This window comes from Toxotes jaculatrix, chromosome 5 (assembly GCF_017976425.1).
Source record: "Toxotes jaculatrix isolate fToxJac2 chromosome 5, fToxJac2.pri, whole genome shotgun sequence".
Classification (NCBI taxonomy): Eukaryota; Metazoa; Chordata; class Actinopteri; family Toxotidae; genus Toxotes; species Toxotes jaculatrix.
This window is the reverse complement of record NC_054398.1, coordinates 14,107,445-14,134,226: the sequence shown is the minus strand read 5'-3', so window position 1 is coordinate 14,134,226 and position 26,782 is coordinate 14,107,445. Positions and strand designations below refer to the sequence as shown.

At 43.5% G+C, this 26,782-nt stretch overlaps 1 protein-coding gene across 1 annotated transcript; it reads right to left on the bottom strand.

The window, feature by feature from the left end:
* Window positions 1-1,297: 1,297 nt before the first annotated feature.
* On the bottom strand, window positions 1,298-26,634 carry iqsec3b (IQ motif and Sec7 domain ArfGEF 3b). The gene is made up of 15 exons (XM_041038570.1): window positions 26,108-26,634; window positions 21,435-21,509; window positions 17,341-17,458; window positions 15,857-16,258; window positions 14,598-15,316; window positions 13,743-13,904; window positions 11,804-11,926; window positions 7,263-7,429; window positions 5,430-5,569; window positions 5,128-5,259; window positions 4,895-4,994; window positions 3,646-3,804; window positions 3,459-3,551; window positions 2,724-2,770; window positions 1,298-1,717 (listed from the first exon to the last, which is right to left on the bottom strand). Exons 1-15 carry the CDS (start codon window positions 26,632-26,634, stop codon window positions 1,298-1,300), a joined length of 3,384 nt encoding a protein of 1,127 aa, XP_040894504.1.
* Window positions 26,635-26,782: the final 148 nt, after the last annotated feature.

Below are 26,782 nucleotides of genomic sequence, written 5' to 3'. Positions count from 1 at the left end.
TTCCCCCTGATTTAACAATCAGTCAAGGAATGCATCTCAGTGTGCAAGGAAAAATAAAATACATGAGAGGGGAGTGATGTTTTTGCGAGGTGACTTTGGTCTACCCTGGGTGGAGCGATTTTTATTCATTTTTAAACTAAAGCTAAGAGTTTTCTGGGTAGAGATATTGCCAAAATCCAAAGGTAACATCAATATTCCCACAAGGTAACCCGTTAGGAGTAAACGTACAGGAGGAGAAAGGCTTCATTTGCTTGTTTTAGCCTTGTTTTGGATGAATTACCAGCCCTACTCCCTGCTGCCCATGGGTAAGCAGACTGAACACACAGTACACAAGCACTCAGCTCTCGGTACAACTCAGAGGTGCAGATATTACATGTTACAGTGCAGCAAATCCTTTCCTGAGCTCTGTGAGAGCACAACGCCACGGAATCACGGCAGTCACACACTGCTGTGAAGATACCAGCTCACACAAGTTTAGAAAAACACACAACAAAGAAGCACAAAAAAATATGATTGTCGTTAGGATATGGTTTTAGGTTATTTTTGCGAGTAACAACATTCCCTTGCTTACTACACGATACAATACATGAAAGAGTAGCAATGTTTGAGCCTTTTACCTTTTTCTTCACCTTCTTTCTCATACGCTGATTATTTGAAAATGAAGGAAATAAAGAAGTGGGTACTCCTGTTTCTTCACATTATGCAGAGATGAGAAAAAAACACTTGTAGGGTGAAGACGTTATATTAGCTGTGCTGAAATGATTCCTCACTGAGTGTGGTATCTAGTACTGGAAACCTGAAAACCCAACAAACATCAATATCTTGAAATAAAACAAAACAGTTTTGTCCTTTACGTTTAAAGCGATCCCATGTCCTCTCACAGCTGCCAGAGTTTGCTTTTCTGACACTGCCCCTTGGTTTCATGGTCATAGCTCACAGATACGTTTGTTGGACAGGTGACATTTAAAAATGCAAAGTCACAACACCTCTTAAAGAGTGTGAAATCTAGACAGACAACACCATCAGCTACCAGGTGACACGTTGGAGACAAAGAAATGGCATCAAAACCACTTCATGTTCAAAAACAACACTGCTCAGTCAATACTGTGATTAGATTCTTGTTGTTTCCTTTGACTTTGTCCCTTCATGCGACTCAGACAGTATATTTCTTACTTTTTTTTGCAATCATTTTACCTTACCATTCAAAGTGAGTTGACTAGTGCTCCAGCATGTGTGTGTGTGTGTTTGAGTGTGAAGGTAATGTCTTCCCTCCAGGGTTTGTAGAGTAGCCCACGACTCAGACAATGCTGCGGGAGCCGCTGGAGTTGCGCCTGCGGGTGAGAGGCATGGTGTGGTGGAGGGGCATGGGTGAGTCTGGGGGACAGAATTGGTGGGGGTGGTTGTAAGGTGGAGGCGGAGGCGGCAGGGGGGGCTGAGGGCCGTCCCCCTCTCTGACACGTACAGGTGTGGACATGGCTGACTGGATGAGCTGATGGGTGGCTGGGCCTTGGCTGAGGAAGGCCTCCATCCGCCCTCGCCCGCTCTGGTCCACAACGATCACCTTGACAATCTGCTGGCACTGGATGAGTGTTTCTGGGCGTAGCTCTCCGGGCTGGACGGGGCTGAGCAGGGCGGGTGGCGCCGCCAGGGCCAGAGGCGTGGACTCAATGCTGGGCTGGCTCAGCTGATAGGTCTGCAGCCTGTTGTGAATTGACACCTAGTTTAGGAACAGTCAGAGAACGCATGAGGAGTTACCAGCCTGAACACAGCCTCTACGCAGCCCTCTGGTGTGTTACGCACATGGGCATGCAGGCATGCAGGTAGGTCGAATGCAGAGCGAGCGCATGCAAAATAGACACAGGTTTCTTTTTCTCTCAATCATGTTTTTTACATGATTTACACTTTCTTCCAATCACGTCTTTATACACACACACACACACCAGCCCAGAGAGAGAAAAGGTTGTGGGGTAAGACGAGATTTAGGTCAGAGATCATGGTAGGGACGTTTTGGATTTTATGTGTGTGTGTGCAATAACATGGTCAATGAGTGGGAGAATGAGAAGCTAAAAGATAAAAGGTGTGTCAGGAGAGGAGAGAGGTGACACCGAGGGCGTGGTGTCTCCCTAACACAATTACATTAATTTACAACTCTAAGGGACTGACTGAGAGGCAGGAGAGAGAGGAGAGAAATGGGCAAAGGAATAAAACAGAGAGGAAATTGGAAAGGGGGAAAACAGCTTCTATCACTATGCTTAGTTAAAGGAAGGGCTGGTTTTACAAACACACACCCACCCACACACACTTGACAGACTGTTAACGGTATCAAGCTTATCTGGCTTTGTAGATGGTATTCTAGGAGCCAGCCAGGCTTATGGCGGCTTGCAAAGGCTTATACAGTAAGGCTGGCAAACAGCAACTGATGAAAGAAGGGATGTTGTGTAGCGAGTAGAGTGGCTGCTGATCCACTCATGAGGCACAGAAAGACACTGTTTGTAACGCCACTACATCAGGCTCCTCTCAGCGGCCTTTGTATCCTTGGCTGCATAGTGGGGATGTGCCTGAGGCGGAGCTCTTTTAAAGCAAAGCATAAAGCACAGACTTTCTTTTCAGGATGAGGCACAGTCCCTGCCTAACCGCACACACGCTCACATACAAAACCACACCCACAGAGCTGAAGACGCAGATACTTACCTGAGGGAGACATGAGTAGCTTTGGCACTCACCTCTACAGTGTTGTTGTTGCCGGTTTTATCATACACATCCTGCTGGCCTGTGGGGAGAGACAGCTCTATTTGTAAGTCAACAGGCAGATTTCACTTTCACATACAGAAAGTCAAAAATGTCAGGTCTTCACACTGGGGACTGTTGTTTGTTTGAAGGAATATTTTTGGGAAAATGATTATTTGATAAGATCTCGTCTTTACACTGTAAATACAGCATGAAGCCACCAACAGCAGTCGGCTAACTTGCAGTAGCTTAGCAAAGGGGTAAACTATGAGAACTACTCTAGAGCTCAATAACTAACGTGTGATGACAAGACTCCAGGGAGTGATTGCACCCGTCAAAGCACCAGTTCAGCTCATAACCCTCCATAAAACCGGTGGTTAGCTTCATATTTTCTGTAGACACATTAGAGTGGTTTAAGAGTTGGAGTCTGCATAAGGTGAAAGAACACGTATATCACAAGTGACTCATTAGTTTTACCCATATACAAGATAGGTGAAATTGACTATTTCGGAAGTTACATTATTTAATACTAAAACAGTGACAATGACAGCAAAAGTAACTCTGACCATTATCCACTCTTCTTTTTTCCTTTTCATCGTGGGCTTTTTCATGTGCCTCTCTTCCATGAAGTTGTCCTATTTTCTTCAGTCCCTTGAGTAATATTTGCATTGTTATTGTGTGTAATGTTTTGCTGTGTTATGCATTTCATGCTGCGCGAGCAAAACCTTCACCTGAGGGAGAGCCGTGTCCTGTGTGTGTGTCCACTTGCCCGCCATTTGTGTGTATGCCGTGTGGCTGGATGCCCTGCTGCCTCTCCAATTCCCCTACAACAGCAGAAAGAGAGATTGTACTGCAAATAGTTCTGTACGTGTGCGTTTGCATTTCAATATGCTGAAGTGTCAGTTCTCCTTTCCTTACACTGGATGTGTATCTGCTCCATCTCGTTGACCTCTGCGATAGCCTCTCGGAGCTCCTCTGCAAACTTCCTGAGCTCTTCTCCACTCGGGGAGCAGAAGCTCACCAGCTGCTTCTTCTCCGAGGTGAACGGGCTCAGCATGGTGATGCCATGGGCGTAGTCTGACGAGAAACCCCGAGACAAAGAGAAAGAGCTTTCACCATGACTTTGATTCTAAAAAAAGGATGCCACGTTTTTAAAAAAAAAAAAAAAAAAAAAACATCTTTCAAAACACTTCAGTGTTGCAGTTTTTACTTCAGTTTCTACTTCACAAAACGCTGCTGCTAAGAATACTTGCAAAAATTCACACTTTGACATTAATGACCAAATGTATTTCTGTTGACAGCAGTGGCTTTTTGAAGGTCTGCAAAAAATATAAGAAAGTGTGAAGATCAGTAGTTTTCAATTTTTCTTTTTATGCAAACATTTTTAGCTATGCTAACAGTGAAGCTTAGTCACTGCCTGGACCAAATTAAATTTAGTGCAGCATGAATTGTAATAACTTTTGTGGTAAATTTTTTTAATTTATCCAACAAAAACTAATGACATTCCCATCAGCTTCAGCTTTTGTTAGGAATTCATACATTCCTCAGTTAAATGACAGACCTGTCAAAATTCATTTATAATTCCATTAATTACACCTTCAGCTGTGGTAATTTAGTTTAATCACAAACTGCCTTTTTAACTCGTGTTTTTTGATCCCAGTCTCTCAGAGTCCTAACCTATTGTTGAAAATCACATTTTTTGTATTTTCTTATTGCATCGAAATCTTTGAAATCTATTGTTTATAAGGGATTGTTTTGAAGGTGCTGTACAATTTGATCTATCCGAGGATTGGATATTTTTGTTGGACTTGATTCACTCACGGTTCACAAAAACTCTATTCCATGTCATTCCTTCTGTTTATACTTATTTTTTTATCATTGTTATGTGGAGCTCCATAACATTACCATGGAGAAAAATACAACAGAATCTTTCTTTTAAAAAGTAACACTAAAATCTGTGCAATGGTCAGTGTAAGTCGACAGCAATGAGTTAATTTTGTTTTACTGATGACGCCTCTGCAATTCAAGCAAAGCCTGGGTCCTGACTCAGACCTGACAGACAACAATGCTGTTGATGGCTCTGACAGTTTGCTCAGCATTTTTCCGGCACCAGAGTGGGTGGCATTGTACTAAGAACAAACTGCTGCAGAGTAAAATTACATCTTACATTCATTGCTGAAGAGGTGAAACTGCATTCCCAGAAGGCCCATAGCTTTACAGAAGGTGTATGAGGCAGAGCTTTTCTTCTTGGGACATAGTTTCAGGATCTGCAGTCAACACAGGACACTCGCTGTTACATTCATTATATTTTTGCACTGGCAGTAAAAAGTGGTTTGAGGTGCGTAATTAGAGCATTGTAGTGAGTCACCGGCGCAGATATTTTTAGTGGTGAAACCTTACCAGCAGCAGGTCATTGAAGAGGAAGACCTCTCTCTGGAGCTGGGACAGTTTCTGTTTGTGAGGCTTGTTGGCGTCAGGCACCTCGAACAGGCGACAGCAGCACACCAGACGTCTGTGGGGCACAGCCAGGATCTACGGAGGCGAGGTTAAAGAGATGGAGATGACAGATAGTACAGAGGACAGACTGCAGAGGAATAATATTCGACACTAGAGACAGGAGACTGAGCAAACAAGTACAGACAGCTTCCTGAAATGAGAAAAGAAGAGATGAGGAAAGACTTGCACACAGAGATATTACTCACAGTTTTCAGGCCCAGGATGGACTGCTCCACACGACTCACGTAGGTGACATGGTCTTCATTTGAGCGGAGCTCTCTCTGTTGAATCCTTTCATAAATGCCTGCAACCATCTCTCTGGGGATGTCTGCTCCATCATCCACACCTGAGGGAACAAGGGCCCATATGATGCAGGAGAACTACGGTACCAAATAGTCTACGGATCCTACAGGCCCTGTCCGTTTTCTGTTTTCTTGCTGTTTGGACGATGGATTCATGGCTACAGTTTTTAGTAAAATTTCCATTTCTGATGATTTTCTTCTGGTTGATATTGATTATTTAAAAAAACAAAACAAAGTGTGTTTTAGCAACAGAACTTTTTGTGTCAGATTTTATTTGCATTTGTATTTTTTAAGAGACAAACTTCTTAGTTTGCAGTGTGATGTTTGGTGAAAGAAGTTACGTTGTTACCGTGTTAATACTCATTCCTGTCAGTATTATCATGTTATTCTGTGCTAGCACAGGCAGTGGCCAGAAGACTGCAGGCTAGCAAACATGGATGTAAACAATACATTATTTAAAATACTCCAAAAAAAATATATCAACAAATGGTGCAGGAGGAGCAGGACAGAATCTGCACTGTGCTATTCCACTGATTTCAGACTCTAAAGTCAATGCTTCGAACACAGACAGCTCCCTAATCTGCAAATGAAAGAATATAGACTTGAAAGTCATTTTTATCATCATTTGACACATTTTGCGGTTAGTCCATTGGCATTCATCTTATGAATGTTTTTATTATTCACAGATGTTGATTGTTAAATAATTTCATTGTGCAGATCCCTGGGAAGATACAGTGTGCAACAGCCACAGTGGAACCTAATGGGTATCCTAACTATTAACTTGATAATCACCGAAATTTTAGACTGACTGATTGTCAGTCATATCATTTGTGTCTGAGATATTACAGCCAAATTAGTTTATTTCATTGAAGGGTTTGCGGCTGTGAATCGGAGAATGAGCTTTTATCCCAGTATGTGTGCTGTCATTGTGTCCCGGCAGTTGTTCTGTTATCACTTTCAAGCATCACACGGAAATCATCACTCCAGTCTGACACTGCTGTACAGCTATCATAGATATCAAATTTTATTTTATGGTGGATTTTTCTGTTAACTGAATGTGCCAAAATAAAAGTCAAACTGGCTGCAGTAAAAGTATCTATCTGCTCAAACGCTGGATGGAGACAGTGTTGAGACCCTCGAGGAGCTCAGGGCATGTGATGAGATGCTTCTGGAAAACCTGAGCTCATATCGTTAAATCTAACGCTAAGTGAACCTCAATTAAATAGGTCGACGCCACGGTCTCTGGGGCAGAGCTCTGAGTCAAGGATATCAGGAATCTCCTCCTGCACAGCTGATGGTTTTCTTGATGGTAGCAAGCAGAGGCAGACAACCGCCGCCTCTTTGAGTAATTTACTTCAGTTCAAGAGGCTGTCACTCAAAGACTGATAGTGAGGTTGAAGTGAGGTTGATAGGGGAGTGCTTGCTGTAAAACTTTGACTTCCCTGCCCTCTGCTCTCTTTTTCATCTTGCTTATCATTCTTTCTGGCATATCTCTCCAATGGATCGCCTCATGATCTGCAGTAAAAGATTTCAGCTGTGCATGTGTGGTTACTAAACATAATCAAAGTTCAAATTCTCTGCTCAGAAAACCACCAGCCATAAATGTAGAAACATATCTGCGAGTCATTATACCAGCTCTGTCCACAGGGACACTCACTCCCTGATAAGACACATACCGTAAATTGTAAACACACACTATCTCTCTTATATGTTCACTCTGTAGATGGACACACTAACCTCTTAGGTTGCGTATGAAGTCGTCGAGGCCCATTTTGCGTTGGGGTTTGATGTTGGGCGAGTACATGTCAGTGTTGAGGAGGACCACAGCGAAGGCCAGGATGAAGATAGTGTCTGGGTTGTGAAACTGCTGCACCACATCAGGATTGCACATACAGTACCTCTGGCTGTGGAGGAAAAACAGGATAACAGAGTTAGAAAACATAAGTGTGGTCCAACATTTCTTAAACTAGCAATACTGCTTCCCCAGATTCCAGTCATTGTGCTAGATTTGTAGGCATAACAGAGCTGCAGAAAATAAGACACGGCAAAGAAAAATCAGCAACACTGAAATCCCAGTGATCATTCAAATAACATCCTGACGACTGTGATTTTCTTTTGTGTGGATAAGAACATATGTACTCGCTGAAATATTTTCTCTGGTGTAACCAGCACAGGGTACAAAGAAAAAAAAAAAAACATACAATCAAGATTGCAAAATACTTGTCGGAATACCAGAAGTTATAATACCAAAACAGCAGACTGTAGGTTCATGGATGTGATGCATCCTCTGTAAATTATACTGTTTGGCATTATCTACCAACTGTACTGTATATAACATTCATTGTACTATTAATAAATCATTACAACAATCAATCCCACCAGTTCCTCTTATTAATCAGTGGTGGGTAAAACCCTTATTCAGTACAGACATGTGTGGGACAACTTTACAACACCAAAAATAAATAACATCAACTGAGTGAATGTGTTACTAAACTGCATGACTATGATTTAAGAAACAGCAGGATTTTACTGCTGGGCTGTTCTTTTGTTCTTTCTTATATATTTTTTCACTCCATTTATAATCAATCGGGATCGACAGAATGTTAGAAACACCTCTTAACAACTTTATATCCTCAGGCTCACAGAGCCAATGTACCAAAACTTAATAATGTACTCCCTGACTATGTTATTGTGCCCAATCGCACCGCCAAATCCCAAAAATACCTCTCAGCTTTGAACTGTGTTGAGTTTCAAAATATCTGCAGTGAGCTGGGAGAAAAGCTTGGGATTTGTGGGGGTGCATTTGGGTGCAATAACAAAATCAGAGAATGCATCGTAAAGAGAGATGGGTGCAAACTCTAAGATAAAGTTATCGAGGCAATGTAGAGAATGTTTTTTAAAAAGCTGCTTACTCCACATGTGAGACAGAAGCATTCAGACTGATTTTAAAGCAGATATCTTACAATACAAGCTGCACCATTTTATAATCTGACCGATTGACTCACAGACTGACTCACTATAACTTCTGTTCAGATATGAAGAGCCGTCACTCTCTCATTAATGAGACTGACAGGACACAGGAGACATTTGACAGCGCAAAATGGTTCTGCCCTAAGTAAGGTGACGCTGTCCAGTCTGCTTTGGAGCCAGAGATTCTGCATTTGGACTTGCTTTCCTCCGTCGCTACCCACAGGCTTCACAAAGCCTCACTTCCACCCCTCCTTCCCCCACTGCTCCTTCCCTATCTTTCTTACTGTCACTTACACTTACACAGTGGGCCATTTCAGTGGTGGGAGGCTTTTATCTCTGCAGCCAGGCAGGATGCAGACATGGAGAGGGCTGCTCTGCTCCAGAGGACTATGTACTTGTCAGAGCATATGCAAGCGAGAGGCCACATCTGAGACCTGCGCAACTAGAAAGCCTTTTCCTAGACCCCACGGAAGATCTAAGGCCAGGGAACTCACTGGGTATCAATCGACTGCAGCCCAGTTCAGAAGCAATGCCTTTGTTTGAGGGAGAATAGATCCAGCTCAGCACAAACACCCCTACAGATAATACACAGAGGGACAAACGAGCCTCCTGATCTGCCAACTTGATGTAATTCTGCGGCCAATTCATCAAAGGCTGGATGCAAGGCATGATCCACTGTATGTGTGAGTGTGTATGTGAGCAAATGGGCATGTGCATGGATGTGTGAGCGCATATGCATGCACGTTTATACACTGAGTGTGCCAACAGTTGAGTGAATAAATAAAACGGTGGGGATGTGTGTGTTTGTGCTTCATTCACACATTTTCAAGCACGAATCTGTGCCTTATGTAACTAGTTTATTTAAACACTAGCTCCCGATCTCTTATCTTCATATCTGCATATGAAAGTTGCATGCCAGCTGCCACAAATACCACTTCCTATAAAAAAACTACTCACGACAAGAGTACAACACGCTTCAAACAGATGACATAACAACTATTACGTAACAGACATGGCATCAGATGTCTGGCTGTCCCTGTTAAGCCCGCTCATTTCTGACCTATGATCATGGCTCGAGCTACAGAGAGTGTGGTCTCAGATCACTGATGAATTTGTAATCTGCACCCAGGGGCTCAGCACGTATGATTGAGTGATGTGATTAACTGATCACGGCGGTGGGTGTTCTGATTGGCCCTCAAATCAGAGGCAGAGGGGGAAAGTCTCACGACATGGTCCATTTCCACGGTTGAGAATAGTCCTCAACAAATCCACTATTACATTTTGTTTGAGTAATGTTTGCTAAAAAACTACAGTGTCCTGCTGTTTTAGGATTTTTTTTTAAAAATGACACTATTTGTGACCCAATTTTGTTTGCCTCAATGGTAATGTCGTGCTGTCCAACACTTCAGTCCAGACTGAAATAATTCAGTAACTACTAGATGGATTGCCATGAAATTTAGTATAAACATTCATACACCCCTCAGGATGAATTGTCTTCTGACTTTTCATATAGGTCCATTATCAGGTCCGATTTTTAACTGTTCAAACTTTGGTTTATGACCACATGTCTGCAAAACCAAGGACATTCCCACCAGCCTCAGCTGTACCTGTTGTTGTTTGTGCTTTGTGCTAATTAGCAAATCTTAAGATGATCAACATTGCGAACATCACCTGCTAAACATCAGCATGTTAACATTGTCACTGTGAGCATGTTAGCATTCTGACAGTAACATTTTGCTCTAAGCACCACTGGGTGTAAACACAGCTTCACAGTGCTGCTAGCATCCTGCAGAATCTTGGTCTTGTTCAAGGTTTAAGTCTTCAGTAGGAATGAATGAGCTTTGGGCTGCGTGCCACAGACGTGAGGAAAGTTGGAAAATGCTGAAAGACGAACCAACACATTGATGGTTTTGGTCTTTTCATGGGATTTGTTGTTGAAAAATATAGAATAACATCAACCTTATCCTTTAAGAAAGGAAAAGGTAAGCTGCTCAGATGAACAAAGGCCACATACTGTGGATGCAGAAAGGTGTTGGTATAAAAATGACAAGCAGCACATTTGATGTCGCAAATACACACTCCCAACATTGAATTATAGAAGCAATTTTGTGTAATGGAAAAGGACATCTTGGTTAATGTGTTTAAAGGACCAGTAACTCATAGTCATGTCCTACTGGTCACATTGTTGGTATTCCTGAGGGAAAGAGTAGCACATCAGCAGAGGGAGATTAAATGTACACAGCAATGTAACCAATTACTGTGAAATAGAAAACAATGATGGGCATTTTTATTGCATTTTTGGTCCTGGGGGTAATCTTTGTATATTACCAGGACATTTCAAGGACAGTTCCAGCCAGGGGATGAGGTACCAATTGCAGATCTTATTTGTCAGGTCAGTGCTGTATGTTTTTGCCTCAAAGAATTTTTACTCAAAAGGAAAAATAGCATCATAAAAACCCATTTCTCTCCAGGAGTTTGTTTGAGGCAAATCTAGACCACTCAAAGACAAAAAGGGAGCGTGCAAACCACAGTAGGCCTCTCAAGGTCCTCTTGGTATTTAAATTAGTCTTCTTCAGCTGATATGCTCATAAATTTTGGTGACTGGAGAGCACTGACAAATTGAGCAGAAAACCAATTCAGGCTAAAACCTCATGAGTACCACACATGACCTTATACATATTCATGTGTGATTTTGGATGTAAATGGCCACGCAACTGTCCAGCGCATACAAAAAACCTACAAAGCCCGAAGATTTGGCCAAGAAGTGCCATCCATGGGAGGAAGTTGTGAAATAGAGCATCCATTTTTGTACTGATGGAATGCACACTGATTGCCTGCAGCTTAGATCTGAGTTATGATTGGCTGACAATCAAACGCTGCTGAGTTTAGTCAAAGGTTACAGGCAATCAGTGCAATTTGTTAATGACACAGGGCTTTGGTCTCATCAGAGCCTGCCGCCGTGAGCTAGCAGAACCAGTTAAACACTTTGTCTATACAGTCAGCCTATTAGTATGCCATTCTGGATTTGTCTGCTACCCCAAGGCTGTGAGATGAGATCAGAAAATACTTTCTTTTTTTTTTGCTTCTGTGTTATTGCAAAATATGTGAGCTTGGCTATGTGTCATTGTTTTTCTGTTTTGCATAGGTGGCCACAGGCAAAAGATCTGTTCATTTTAAAAAGTTCAGAGTGCCCTTACCAACCCTGCTCAGTCATGTGATGGAGTGTTGTGGTGTTGAATTGTATTTTAAAGAGAAGCCAGAACCTGTTAGGCAGTGAGGCCTACTTGTGAGCGAGCTGACAGTCTCACCTAAAGGCTTCGATGAGTCTCTCCACTTTCTGTGCTTCTCCTTGCACACGGACATGAGCCTGGAACTTTCTCAGTGCTTCATCGAGCTCCATGCCTGAGAAATCCATCTCATCCACAACACAACTGTAAAGAGACAGACAGTGGGGGGGAAAAAGGAAAAGAAAGCAGAGTGAGAGAAAGGAGAGTGAGATTAAGTTTTGCTGTAGTGTGTCACTGTAATGTGTGCGAGTGTGCGTGTGCATGTGCAACAAACTATGAGTACTCAAGTGCTGATGGCAAATCTTCCTCTTACAGTCATACCTCCATTACAGAACCACTGACCTGGAAGACGCACATTGAGACAACATGTTTGCACACACACACATACACACACACACACACACACACACACTTTGTACAAATATCAATGGAGAAGAAAGGGTCTGACAACAGTGACAGTGGAGACAAGAGGGGAGGAAAGAGAGCGATGAGAGGGCGAAATAATGAAATGCAAAGAGCAAGAGGGCAAACGAGAGGCACATGAAAGGCTGAGGACAGGCTGTGGCAATGGAAGCACATACACAAGATTGTGCAGCGGTACGTTTATGTGCGTCTGTGAAAGAAAGTGAGAGCGTGTGCTTGTGTGTGTGTGTGTATGTGTGTGTGTGTGTGTGTGTGTGTGTGTGTGTGTGTGTGTGTTCATTGCAGTGACCTATTTCTACAGTCTCTGCAACAACCTCAGCAAAAAGCCTCTCTATCCTGGATCTCTGTCGACACTGGTTGGATGCAAAGAGAGGGAGTGTGAAAGCGTTAAGTAAATGCTTGTTTTCATGGGTGTGTTGCATTCATGCATGCAAGTTCTGCATGTCAACTGAGTTTGTTCGTGTGTGTGTGTGTGTTGTTGAGTGTCTATGAGGTGGTTTGATTCCAATAGCCAGTTTTCTTTTAGATATTTTTAAAATACCTGAATTACTTAAAGGAAGGGTCTATTTCTTCTATTTCTAAATTTCTTATTGCATCTTTCATTACTTCACTTCTTTTTTGTAGTAAAGAACATCATTCAAAACAAACCAGGGAGTCGAGGTTCTTCATTCCTTGACTTTGGTATGTACCTTGACACAGTCAGAAGCTCCAGAACAGCGACTAAAAGGACCTCGGGATGAGATGCTGTTGATTTGTTTACTTCATTGACTTTAAAGTCAGCATGGTTGTGAAGACCTTAAGATGCTAAGACTAATTGAAAGTTTGAACATCTACAGTTTGCTGATGAGGACAATGTGATATGGTAAGACTGATATATCCAATAAGTAATCAAATTTGCAATTATAAAAGATGTTAATAAGTTATTGTTAAAGGTACTGCAGGCAATCAGTGTTAATAAGATGTAAATAAATTGATCTGGTTCTTCTGCAGCTTTTAATGAACTAAAGAGTTTTGTAAAGGACAATGAAAGTGTCATAGTGGAGGAGGAATTTTTCACAACCTAGCAACTCAAAAGTTCCCCACCAATTTTACAGATTAAGGTCAGTTTACTTGTCATGGTGTGTAACGCTCAGCCTGTGAAAAGGTCTTGTATAATGTCTTTTTCTTTGTTGTATTTTTGGGTTCATGTAGGTTTAAACATTTTTTTGGTGTTTGACCAGAGAGAGTTGCTGGAGTAGCCCATTTATGGCTTATATCTGATAAAGTATTAGTAAATGAATATTAACATTAATTTGTTAAAAAGCTAAGCCATTATCTCCATGAGAACTGAGCAAACTTCATCTTCTAACCTCGAGTTAAGACTATTTTGTAAAATCTAAATAGATTTAATCAGAATCAGAATCAGAGGTATTCAAATTCAAAGAGTGGGTTCGTAATAGGACTTGGATTTAATAAAATACTATCTGAACCCAAAATCTTTGTACATGTATACGCTTGATGTTATGTATGTCACCATATATAAATAATAATGACTCACTCAAGAACATCTCGGTTGAATTGCAGCTTGCTGTTCCCCAAGAACTCTCCAATCATTTGTCGGCTCAGGCCCTTCCTCTGCAGCAGGAAATGAGCCACTCCGATGGCCGTGTCCGGGACGAAACCACGCGTGATCAGGAAGTGGATGCCTCTTTCTGGGTTCCTGCCCGCAGATAGCCAACAGCAAAAAAGGAGATAGTGTTAGAGTTAACAGGCTGTGTGTGATGTTTTTTGTGCATTCAAGCGGATAGGTGTGTGGGCCTGAGTGAGAAAGAAAATGCGTAACACTATATTTATTGTGTGTGTGTGAGGGAAAATGAGTGTGTATGTATGAGGAAGGAACTGAAAGGACGAGTGCATTCATGCACAAAAGCTGTTAGCTCTGGACTTCTGGATCAGACTGTCACTGATGCATATGAGTTAATTTACTTTAATTTGTATTAACTAATGATAAGTGCAGGCCAACCGTGGACTCTATTTATAGGCACTGAGAGGCTCTCACATTGTTCATGACCTCCTTGACTGCCTCTCCTCTTCAACTGCATTTTCCCTCTTTTTTTTAATCTCTCTCTTTCTCGTCCTCACTTCATCCCCCGCCCCTCTCTCTGGCTCGTTTTTTTTTTTTTCACGGACATTACAACATCACAAGATGGCACTGAAAAGGCAGCTCCTCCCAACAATCACAAACACTAATGAGCAGCTGCTTAGAGCACTTTCCTGGGCTGTTGGAGATTTGTTAGACACAAACAGTAATAAGTGTACTATGAACCCTGAGCCAGAGGGTGCAGAAATATTCTGCAGTTTTCTGTGTGCAAGAAAGAGCGAGAGAGTGTGTGTGTGTTGCTAGCTCACTCACACATTGAAAAGGTTGAGTCCTATACGATAGAGGCGTTTGCGGTGTGTGTCTGTGGACAGGGTTGGCGAGCGGCAAGACGCTGGATCCTGGCAGCGGTCCCTGGGCAGAGAGACGACCAGTGCCTGCAGGGCCTCAGGGCTCGGCCCCCCAGGGATCTGCTGAGGATGAGTGTAGTGGTACTGCTGGTACTGGGTGTAAATCTGAGCAGGCTGCTGGTTAGACTGGGTTGAGGTGGAGATGGAGGTTGAAGTAGAGGTAGAAGTGGAAGTGGACCCCAGTCTATCTGTGCCGCTCTCCCCCTCCACCCCACCTCCTCCCAGTGCTGGCACTGTGGAGCCCCTCCTGGATCCTGGATCACCCATTTCCAACTCCTCACTGGGAGGAGGGGCAGGAAACTCTGGTTCCTCCGCTCCATCTCCTCCCCCAGCCATTCCGCTCACAGAGGTCTTCCTGCTGCCCGGCTCTCCGCTGCCTGTGTTGCCCAGAGAGGTGGTGGTTGTGGTGGTAGCGGAGGAGATGGTGTAGGAGCTATTGCTGTCGATGTGAACAGTGACATCCCTGAAGGCCATGAGCAGCGAGCTGGCACTGCGAGGCAGACAAGCGCTTTCAGCAGCTGCACGAAGTGCCCCGGGGTCCATCAGCAGCCCCTTCCCCTCTCCACCCTCCGATAAGTTCCAACCACGCAGGGCCTCATCGATTGACTGGGCCAAGGAGTGCAGCTGCAAATAAGATGATAAAAACATACACTCCAGGACCAGTGATTTAATGAAGTCAAGGAGCATGATTTAATCAGTGGAAAAGCTTCTGATTACAGCGGGGGTTGCTAATTAGCTGCTAATTAGTTGCTAGTGTAACTAGATAACCAGTGATAGTGGCTGGCATTCAGGTGAAACTGCCCATCAAGCCAGAGGGTGGCCAGCGCATGTAGTTTAGCTAAGGTTGACTTTAGGATTGTACAAATTTAAATTTTGACCTGATGATAGCAGCACATAAAAAATCAGGGCATCACCAAAATTATTACAAATCAACCTAAGGGGGTTTTGTGGCTATCTTTCTAACAGTTGTGGAGATATTACAGTTTTGAGCAGTATCAAAGTATCAAAGAGCCATGCGGCTAAGAACATGTTGCATGAAGTTAACAAAACCTGATTTCTTGATTTATTTATTTATTTATGTATTCAGTTTTTATTCTGGACAATTTTACATCCCTATTTAGAATAAAGCTTATGGGAGATACAACATGAAATGAAAACACTCACTTGTTCAGAGAAGCAGTCCTCAAGTTGTGTGAGTGTGGGTCCAGGGGTTTGAGGTGGGGCTGTGGTTTGTCCAGGAGAGGGAGCAGATGCTGGGGCAGATGCAGGAGAAGGGGGCAGAGAGGTGGAACGACACGGCGGTGGAGGGGGAGTTTTGGAGCGCAGAGGTATCTGTCCTCCTCCTGGATGCAGAGTGTAACTGTGTCTCTGGGCTGCGTTCCGGTTTCGGCCTGAAGGGCTGGGATGGCGCAGGGAGATCCGACGAGGCAACTTGCTTTCTGACAGCGAGTTACGGATCTTCTGGAAGTTTTTGCTGAGCTGATACTGACGGAAAGCTGTCTGGATACGACGGGCCGCCCTCCTCGCTATGAGATGGCCTCCATATTTCTGCTCCAACTCTTCTATCTGGGGAGGGGAAGAGAGTGAGGGGGAGTGAGTTTAAATATCAAACATGTTTACAAGGCTCTGAAACTTACTGAAGACGTTGCAAGAGTGATATTTGAAAGCACACAGAAGGAACTGAAAAATATTTATTCATCCACCAGCAGTCAAACATCATGTTGCAATGTCTACAAAGATAAAAAAGAATTTCTGTATTGCCTGAGTCATGAAATTCAGACTCACACCCTTCTCAGAAGTATCCTTCTTACTTATGTGTCCGCTCTTTTAAAACCAGTGAGGGTTTATGGTATTAAAGCCAAAGTAAACATCATCTATCATCATTCAAGTGCTAATACTGGCTGAAGGTCCATGGGAAGGAGGATGGATAGGCTCTGACAAAGGTGCTGTTGAGAAAATGAATTGAAAAGTAAACACCCGCACAAGCCTATTTCTGTTCCGTTTGTTGGCAGAGCAGCTCAGCCCGAAATCACAGCATCCTCCAGAATTTTGCCCTCCTATATTTTCAGTGAGAGGGAGAAACGAAGGAGGAGGGGGGAGAGTGGGAGGCAAGGGAGGAAGAGGCAGAGAGGGAGAAAAGGAGGACAGCCGCACATGTGCCTGGGTGTGTGTCTGCAAACACAAGCACGCCCGCAAAAAAGTGCACGGACACACTCAGATACACGTTCATGTACACACACTGCAGCAGCAGCAGTAGCAGTGGCAACAGCAGACCCTTCAGCAGTTTGCTATGAGAAATAAAGACATCTCCAGCCGGCAGAAGCAGTTATTAGCTGTTACCATGACAACCTAGCATCTTTCGTGTTCATGTCGCTGTGGCAGTGGAGTTGCTGGTGCTCTTTTTCATGTCAACAGAGACAGAAATAGATCTGAACGGGAATCTTTTTTGTCACGCCAGACACAATGTCAAATGATCATCCTTCACACACATCCTCAAATTAAAACAGGTGGAGGAGTCAGCATCCACTCCGTCCCACCATGTGCCTGTGGGCTCACGCACTCACACACACACACACACACACACACACACACACACACACACACACACACACACACACACACACACACACACACACAAAAAGACATACCTGCTTGTTTTTATTCTCCAGGCTGATCTCGTACTCGCTAGGTCCCTCCCTCTTGGTCCCCTCCACTTCCTGTCTCCCACTAGAGGATGTTCCATCCTCCAGGCTAAGCATCTGTCCACTGCCATAGAAATAAGAACAGAAAGCTATCAGTCCTCCCCACTGACCTTCAAAACTCCGCTGTTTTCGCAGTGGCAGGTCATCGGAGTGCGGAGTGTGAAGAGGTTCATGAGGCAAGCAGCAGGTGGAGAGTGGTGTGTGTGGCTGAGGTGGCTCAGGGTGAGGATGACTGCGTTTACACGTCCAGTTCTATTTGGCCTGATTTGCGGCTCCACTGCAGATTGCAGGAGTGAAACTCTGAATGTGTGACCAGGATGAAAGTACTAAAAAGTTGATACTATAGACTGTGTCCAGAATCATTCATTTACTACTTCCTACATATGAACATTTACTCTGTAGTAGGGCTGCAAGCAACAGTATTTTTCATTGTTCGATAATCTGTCAAAACTGGTGAAAGAAAAGTAGAAAATCCTTACATTTGGAGAAACAGTGAATTAAATAGCATTATTCCATTAGTAAATCAGAATTGTTAATGATCCATTTTCTATTAATGAACTGATCCATTGGTTCCCAACCTTTTTTTCTTGTGGTTCCTCAGTACAAAGCAATATACTTGTGTTGCATTTCGAGAAATTGTGAGCAGTTCAGTCAAAGATTGATTGTTTCATTACTTTGAGGCCTGAAGAGATAAAACTGAATAGTATTTCACAAAACAAGAAACAGAGATTGGGGGAAAGGCTGAAAAATAAACATGGTTATTTGTAGCAGAATTCTTATTTTCTACCTGGGTGAACAGTTTGCAGCCCTTTCATTCATCTTACAACATCTTGCAACTGGATCCACTGTGGGAGTCCAGAACCCCAGGTTGGCAACCACTGAAATAATCTATTTATTGATGAATTATGTCAGCCTTTCTTTATTGTAAACAGTAACTAAATATTTCTGACTTATAAATTATCACTTTTGTCCACGTTTGTCCCTCACTGGCAGGTGTAGTGTTTCATATCTGTAATTTAAATATATCTATCAAAGGAAAACCCTAATAGAGACGACAGTTTTAGTTCATAGAGGAATTATTTATGAAGCAATGTGCTGATATCAAAGAGAGCTCCCTCCCTCAGTTTCACACCATGGACACAACAAGTAATATATATATTTATGTATCTCCACAAACACACTCATCACTCAAGTGGTTGCAATCTGCATAATTAGGAAACAATGTGCTTTCAGACTGAACCAATTAGAGCTCTAGATAACACCATCTGATACAGAACAATTTGGACAATCCATCGAAAGGATGGAAAGTGTGTGTGAGACATTGCAGTCAGAAGCAGACAGCAAGTGATTTTTGTGCAAAACCTTGGAGATGAAATAATGTCCATTCAAATTTGGATCTGCACTCTTTTACGGTCACCAACAATGTCCCCCCAGATGTTTTGCTGTGGAAATCAGTGTCGATTTGGAAATCAACACTGGAAGCAATGCAAGACAATAACAGACAGACTCAAATCATCATATCCTTAAAGTCAAACACGATTTGAGGAAAAAGTCAAGAAATAACCAAATCTGACTCCACACATATTTAAGAAACAATTATTTCACTAATACAGAAGGAGCTGGAAGCAAAAACGAAGCAAAATGTATTTGAATCCAGCCCGAAGCAGACTCAGAACTCAGTTTCAGCTGTGGAGGCTGTCTCTCTCCCAGTTCTCACTCTGTTCACAGATGGAACAATGTTCTTTTACATGACAGCATTATCGAAATTCTGAGAAAGCCATTTAAGGCTTACTAAAGCGAATTACTGCCATGACACAGCAGAAAGTGTCCTTTCCTTTCAGTGTCCCATCCAAGTTTTCCAATTATCCAAATTTTAGTAGGGTTAGGGTTTTCTTCATCATCAAATAGTGAAAAAAAACAACAACCACAAAACAGAAAAGTCATCAACTTCTCTCGTATCTCATCTCACCACTTCTAAAAGTGAGAAAACACTGACATTCAGCACCGTTTATTCAGCCAAAGTGGCCTGACATAAGCATAGAGGTATGATCACGCCCTAAGAGGTTTTATAATGGCTTGCAATTATGAGTGTGTATGATGTTGTGTGCTTCTACAATCTTTCCTCCACCCAGATAATGCTTACTCCAATAATTTTTACACAGAGGGGACCAAACAGGACTGGGGAGAATAAAAAGCCTGCTCATGGTTAAATAATGAGTGCATCTCTGAAGTTCCTCTTTGTTTTTTTTTTGTTTTTTGTTTTTTTGTTGTTTTGTTGTTTTGTTTTGTTTTTTGTTTGATTGCTGTGAAAGCAACTATTCTATTATTCTGAGTCCCCTGCCAAAAGTCAGAGATAGGGCCAGAGAAGCAGGGTCACATTTTTAAATGAGATAAAGTTGTAGAAAATAGAGGAATAAAATAAAGAAAAGAAAACAGAGTGGAACTAGAGGAAAGGAAACAGAGAGAGGAAATGGGAAGAAATAGTGAGAGTGTGTTGGTGTGTGCATGCTGGAGGCTGTCTCTATCAGAAACTCTATTAAAACACTGCCATGCCCCAGCGCTGCATCAGAATACATTAGAGTACATTAGAATACATTAGAGGATTTAAAAGCAAGAGTTGAGGTATTAATGCATCTCGACAGCAAAAGCCTCTATAATGATATGGGTACCATACACTCCCCACACACACACATACACATGCTCACATACAGCACACACTACCCCCATGTGTGACGTCATGGTGAAAGAGAAATGAACATCTGTCAAACCGCATCTCTGAATGTCCCGTAGAGACCTACTGTACTGTCCAGCCAGGGGAGAAACACACACACACACACAAACTGAGTAGAGGAGTGAAAAGGCATGGCATGTTAGGCTACAGGCGGATCTCATGACATCTCCCGGGAGGTTTGATTCAGTGGATGACAGAGGTGGTGCAGGTTCACAGCCACCCGGCACAAACAACTTCATATGATGATAATGATGAGCTACATCCTCTACATCTCATCATCTCAGCTGGCTGTCCACCGCTGCTGCGCCATTAGCCCATCCAATCAGGACCATGTGGGTGTAGGAGTTAAGTCATCAGATCAGAAAGAAGAGAGAGATTTCAGACAGACAGATGGTGATATTAATAAAAACAGAATGAGAGAGAGATGGCTTGACAGGGAGGAATGAGATAGAAATAAGTGCAAAGAGGTGATTAGAAAAGTAAAAATCTTCCGTCAGAAGATTATACAGAATAATACAGAAATAAACAACACAAGGGGGAAAGATTTTACAGGAGAGGAAGAGAAAGAAAAATTAGACATAACTGGGAAACACTGGATTTAGAAATAGAGTGCAGAAGATAAAAAGATGAGAGAAATTCTGGAGGAGGGAGGGCAAACGATAATATTAAGAAACTTGACAAAAAACAGCTTTTCAAAGTTGAAAACAGAGCTCTGCTCATTCAAACATCCCCGAGTGAAACGTCATGATTTCACACGCCCCCGTGCACACACACAAAAAAAAATATGAACACAGTCGCACAACAAACAGACAGCCGTGCCCACGCAGAAACAGACGGCAAAAGTGGCTACAGTAGATTCTCAAAGTCAACACTTCTATTCTCTGGTTACTATGGTAGTGTTAGCCGTTGCGTCATTGCTGGGTTGCCATGGGCACTTTTATAGTGGCAATATCAGTTAGTATCTCCCCCCCAACCCTTCTCTCTATCTCTCTATATTTGAGCCTTGAGGCTGTAAGAACTATAGGTTTATTACAGAGAATTTAACTCTCACCGTAACTCCAGGCTCCGCAAGTCCATAAATACACCACTTCACACTCACACACTGTACACTACTACTGTGCACAACAAGCTTGATTAAAAGCCTGGGTGTGGACATGACTAAGTTACATGACACATATGTACAGATATAGAGGGGAACAGAAAGTTTTCACTGGCTGAAGGAGCACACTCTAAGAACAGTATGCGCAAAACCTGCTGAGAAAAACGGGAAAATAAAAGTGTCTGTGATTGGTAGTTGAGTTTGTCTTACCCGGATGAGCCAGTGGTGTCAGCCTCTGGATGTTCAGGGGCGGGGCAGCAAAACTGATGCAGCACGGTCTCACTCCTGTAGAAGGGCACACAAGGGAGGAAAAGAGGTAAGCAAGGGGTGGGGGGGCAGAATGGTAAGGACAGCATGTCATTCAGTTATTATTGGCTGTTGCTAGTTGTTTGCTTTGTTTCCATATTCCTCCTTATGCTCATTCTTAGCCCAACATCCCGAAAGATCCTGAAGAGACTCTCATTAGACTCTTTTGGATTATTTCCATGAGTTCTGTTTACAATTTGGCACCGATCCCGAGGTAAATACCCTATGTAGGTCAATTCAAGGCTGAGAAAGCTTAGAATGAGTGCGAGTATTTACATGTTTGTGTGTCCGTCTGTGCTTGTTTATGCCTGCCCCCCTTCAATTCATCGAATCAGTGGTGATTTAGCTGAATTCCCAAAGCCCGGTCTGGACAGATGGTTCCTCCATCTCCGTTTCCTGCTCCTTCTCTTCTTAAGTTTGCCTCTCTCATTTCACTCTCATACATTTTGCATTTACATTCATATTTTAGGCATTTCGCTGTTGCTTTTATGTGGAGCAATTTAGAGTGAAGAGAATAAAAAAATAACCAAGACACATCAAGTGTAAGCTGTTGCACAGAGCAGATTGACCATTTTGACCTTTTGGATGCTGGACACCCTCTGCTGTCAGAGAGACATAGAGTCTAGCATGATCTTCGGTGTCCCACACAGCTAAATTTTTGGAAGGCACGGATGTGAGTGTAGGTCACTTTAGGTCTTTCCACAATGAGCTGAAAGCATTCAGTTGACAGTGAATTTCTTGGCTACACTACAGTAAAGTCTTCTGACCTGGGAACAGCATATTGCTCGTGACATAGACCCACAGTGACAGGCGTTCAGAGTCAGTGCAAGACTCAGAGTGACAGTCCAAGCTATAAAAAGCTGCTTTTCACAGTAACTTCCACAGACTTAAAGGGACACTGATTTTTGTTCAAATATCTCTGATCACCACTCTTCGCACTTGGTTTCCATGAATAATACTCCTCCATCTGTCGTAACGCCTTCCCCACCACAGACACGGCACACACACAAACACACTGCACATACAAGAATAATGCGTTCTCCATTTAGCAACACTTGTGCTGCAGTTTACAACCCTTGCGTCGGAACTTTGAGAGTACAGGTGGGGACTGAAGCACAGTAACCACAGCCTTCATGGACTTGAATTGTCGATATATTTGGAATCTCTTACATTTTTCTGAAGAAATCATGTTTTTGCAGTAATTGTCAAAATAAGCAAACAACTGCTTTTTTTTTTTATTAACAACTCCCAGGGGCTTCACAAGGTGAATATGTCAGGCTATTTCTTGCTCCAGACCAGAGTTCATTAAGTTAATGATCCTGGCCAAGAACAACTACAGCACCTAACCACTGTAAAGCTATAACTTCTAGCTTTGTTTTTAATAGACAGGTGTGAGAGTGGTATCATTATGTGTATCTAACTCTCAGCAAGAAATCAAATAAGCGTTTTTCCCATAATATCAAACTATTGCTTTAAAATGAGACACATTATGCTGTGATCAGCCATAACATTAAAACTAGTGACCGGTGGCTGATCAGCGTATGTCAAAATGAAGATGGTGAATACAAAATTATTTTATTTTGTTTTCAACAGAAGTGTAAATAGGGAGATGGACTTCTTCTTTTTTTTACCAAAGCAAAGCTACAAAAAGTTGGTTCCTGTTCACCATCAGTATGAGAGCTCAATTATTTTTCTGGGCTGATATAAAACAGTACAACCCTGCTCAGTTTGTGTTGGTCATGCAGAGTGAGGAAGAGGCCAGGTTGCTTGGGTCCCTGTGCACACACACACACACAAACACACTCCTACACACACACAGACACACAAACACACACTCAGCGGGTCCATCCATCTGTCTGTACAAGACACACACATAACGGCCATCCGCCTCCAACAAGGCTTACAAAGAGAACAGGTGAATATTTTAACAGTACATGCCTCCTGCTGTCGGCCCATGTTCTCTCTCTCTCTGTGCCCCGTCCTCCCTCACACAATCCCTCTCCTCTTTCCTGTTTTGTTAGAGTACTTTAAATGCTGTGCTTTTCATGAGACAGTATCCAGTAAAGAGTGCAAGGAAAGTGCGGAAAAGGAGGAGGGTTGACATGCGACAAGATCTGCTCCATTTGGACTCAAAAATGTTGCCTGTGCATTGTGTTCACCTTCCACTGCGCCACAGGACGCCACAGCCTGTCCCTCCACTGTCCAACCTATTTGTCTGCCAGCAAGATACATAAACTGAGGAGGCAGTTACCCGAAATGCACCTTTTTTTCCCCATCTCTCTGTTTTGGTCTCTCGCTGTACCTGTCTCACTCTCTGCATGCTGAACAGCCCCCCCGTCCCTCTCCTATTCTCTCCTGGCCACTCTCTCTGTTTTTATTCCCAACTCTCTCACTCTGCCTGTTTCCCTTTCACTGGTCCACTCCAATGTCAGCCTCCAGCTCCTTCCTCTAGACACCTCCAAGGGCTCCATCAAAGACAACGACTGAGCTTGCATCTCTCTCGTTCTCTTTCTATCTCTCTGCCTTTTTTCTCTCTCCTGAGAATGGCTGATTACTGTTCGCTCCATGGGCTAAGTGGGGCAGATAGGAGCCTCAGCTGGAGAGAGAGAGACAGAGAACGAGCAGAGGAGAGGATCCTGTCTTCCCCACCCCATAGGCACATCCACGTGCACTGGTAATGCTGACAACAATGCAAAGCACACAAACGCACTCGCAGCTAAACCTAAGCAGAACACAAGCTCACGTAATTTATCTGTAGGGCAAAGGAAACTGGGCTCTAAACAGAGTACGATAAACACTCAGATAAATGCGTACAGTAAGTGTGTGAAAGAAAGAATGTACGCTAACACATGCACCCATACAAACATATGCACAAAAACACACATACATATGCAGTTTGTGACAAACAAGTTGACACACACTTGTCACCGAGAACAGGAATAGCAGAGGGCAGATCTGATCTCCAGTCAGCTGCAGACAGGATGCAGCAGGCAATGACAGGAAGATGAATCCTCTAAAAAATGCAAGTGAAAGCCTCACCTCCCCTTCACCTGTGTGGCCTGTCAGAAGCAGAACTAGAAATTAGGTGTTAAGCTACTGGTCTGATCCAGATGGACTTAAAATCAATGAGGGGGTGGGGATGTGAGTTTGCATTCAAGGACACACAGAAGCAACCGCAGGAGCGGGAAGGCCATTTAATAAACCTCCTGCCCACTCTGCTGCCTGATCAACTAGTGGATGCCTCTGCTGCTTTCTGCCTCAAGCTTTTATAACAATTCATTTATTGTAATTTCTTCCTCACCAGTAAAACTAATTTAAATTAAGAACCAGTAGTGTTACACTGATTCCTGTCAAAGAATAACAGATAGTTGCTACAGGGTAAGCTCTGAAGAGGGCACAGTCACAACTCAGGTTCCAGGCAAAGCTACAGAGGAGTGCAACAGGCACCGTGCACACATACACATACACACACATGCAAGCACACAGAACTCAAGAGCAAGATATAAGTAAGATGTGGCAAGTGAATCATGAACTGTAGGATTAATATCAACAACTGTTTTTTTTTTTTTTAATATAGCCTACATGTATCCCCTCCTGCACTCCTCTGCTCCTCTCAACTCCTGCTCTGTTCTGTGTTGCTCCCCTCACTGGGGGTGGAGTCCCAGAGAGACCAATCAGGACTCCTGCTGGGATACAACTTATGAACAGAACACACACACGCACGCACACAGACGGAGAGAGAGAACGAGTAAAAAGAGAGAAAGATGGTTTTCTCTCATTAGGTGATGTGATCATGTCAGGCTCTGGTGCCAAGCAGGGGGTGGTGTGTGTGTGTGTGACTGTGTGCCCGTGTGTTTCATCTAACACAGCAACATCAGAGGCCCCAAAGGTCCCGTGAGAGCTCCCACATCCCGTGCAGCAAATTATAGCGAAACCAACAGCACCGCGGACAGCGACTCGGGGTGTCTCATCATCGCACGTGATGTCCTGTCTCGAGCTGACACTGACCACTGTGCTTAGTGTATTTCCAGCACGCACGCACGCACGCACGCACGCACGCACACACACACACACACACACACACACACACACACACACACACACACACACACAAACAAACACACAGACGGTTATAGGCCTACAGCTGTTTGTTATGTAATGATCCAGTGATCGCGATCCAGTTTCTCATTTAAATAATCCACCTCTTCCTCTTCTGGCACAGTCCTTAGCGGACGCACACAGCTGAAAATTAGAGATTTGCAAGCGTCTTCTTCCTTAATTAAACGCCCCTCAATCTGTAGGATGCGCGTGCACGCTCTTAATTATACTGTTTTAACGGATGTACAATACACAGTTACTATGGATTCAAAAACAGGCCACTATTGTCAAGGTATGAAATGTATTTAGGTTTTACTGCAGAAAATTCAACATCATAGGAGGTTTTCAGAAATTTATGAAAATCATAGAAACCTTCTGGATAGCTTACCATTTATTTTCCTCATTTAGGACTATTTTAGGACACACACACACACGCACTCGCGCACACACAAGCTAACAACCATAAATCCTCTACTTACTCGGATTTCCTTGCCAGGGCCAGGGATCGACAAAGGGTTGTGGGGGTCATCTGAACCAAAGAGCGGCAGCTGGCGCAACTTCCGCCGTTTTCCGGGTCACTTTCAACCGGGGAGACCATGGACGGATCGGCTGGGACCAGCTGCATGTCCCCCGGGTCCATAGGCTGGGGAGGCGATGGCTGGACCCCTGGAGTCGCCTCGACCTGTGCTGGTGCAACCGCATGGTCTGTCAGAGACCCCGCACCAGTGTTGAGCTGGGGGTCCTGAGGGTGGTGGTGATGATGAAGGCTGCTGGGGTCGGGGTGATGATGATGGTGATGGTGGTGATGGTAAGGGTGCTGCTGTTGTACCCTGACGTCCCTCAGGTGCCTGTTTTCGCCGATGAGCTCGTCTACGCGCCGGTCCAGCTCTTCTATCCGGGCGCGCTGGGTCTGGATGAGACTCTGCTGGTTCTGGACGATGGTGGTGAGCTCCCGCAGGTACAGAATCGCCTGCACTGGGTTTTCTAGCAGGCTGGAGCTCATCATACTCAAGGCAAGAGGAGGGAAGAGAAGGAGAAGGAAAAAAAGAATCTGGAGTGACCGATGGAGGATAGAAATATCCGTGAGTGCGGATGAAAAGGTGAGATGTCCTTCCGCTCTCCTCTCCTTGATTCTGCTCGGCTCTGAGGATGAG

Excerpts from the sequence above, each read along its gene's own strand:
- iqsec3b (XM_041038570.1), bottom strand. The coding sequence starts at position 26,634 with ATGATGAGCTCCAGCCTGCTAGAAAACCCAGTGCAGGCGATTCTGTAC. Across the intron at positions 7,430-11,803 it reads AGACTCATCGAAGCCTTTAG|CCAGAGGTACTGTATGTGCA; the intron begins GTGAGACTGTCA and ends TTTCCTCCACAG. Across the intron at positions 5,570-7,262 it reads CTTCATACGCAACCTAAGAG|GTGTGGATGATGGAGCAGAC; the intron begins GTTAGTGTGTCC and ends TTGTTCCCTCAG.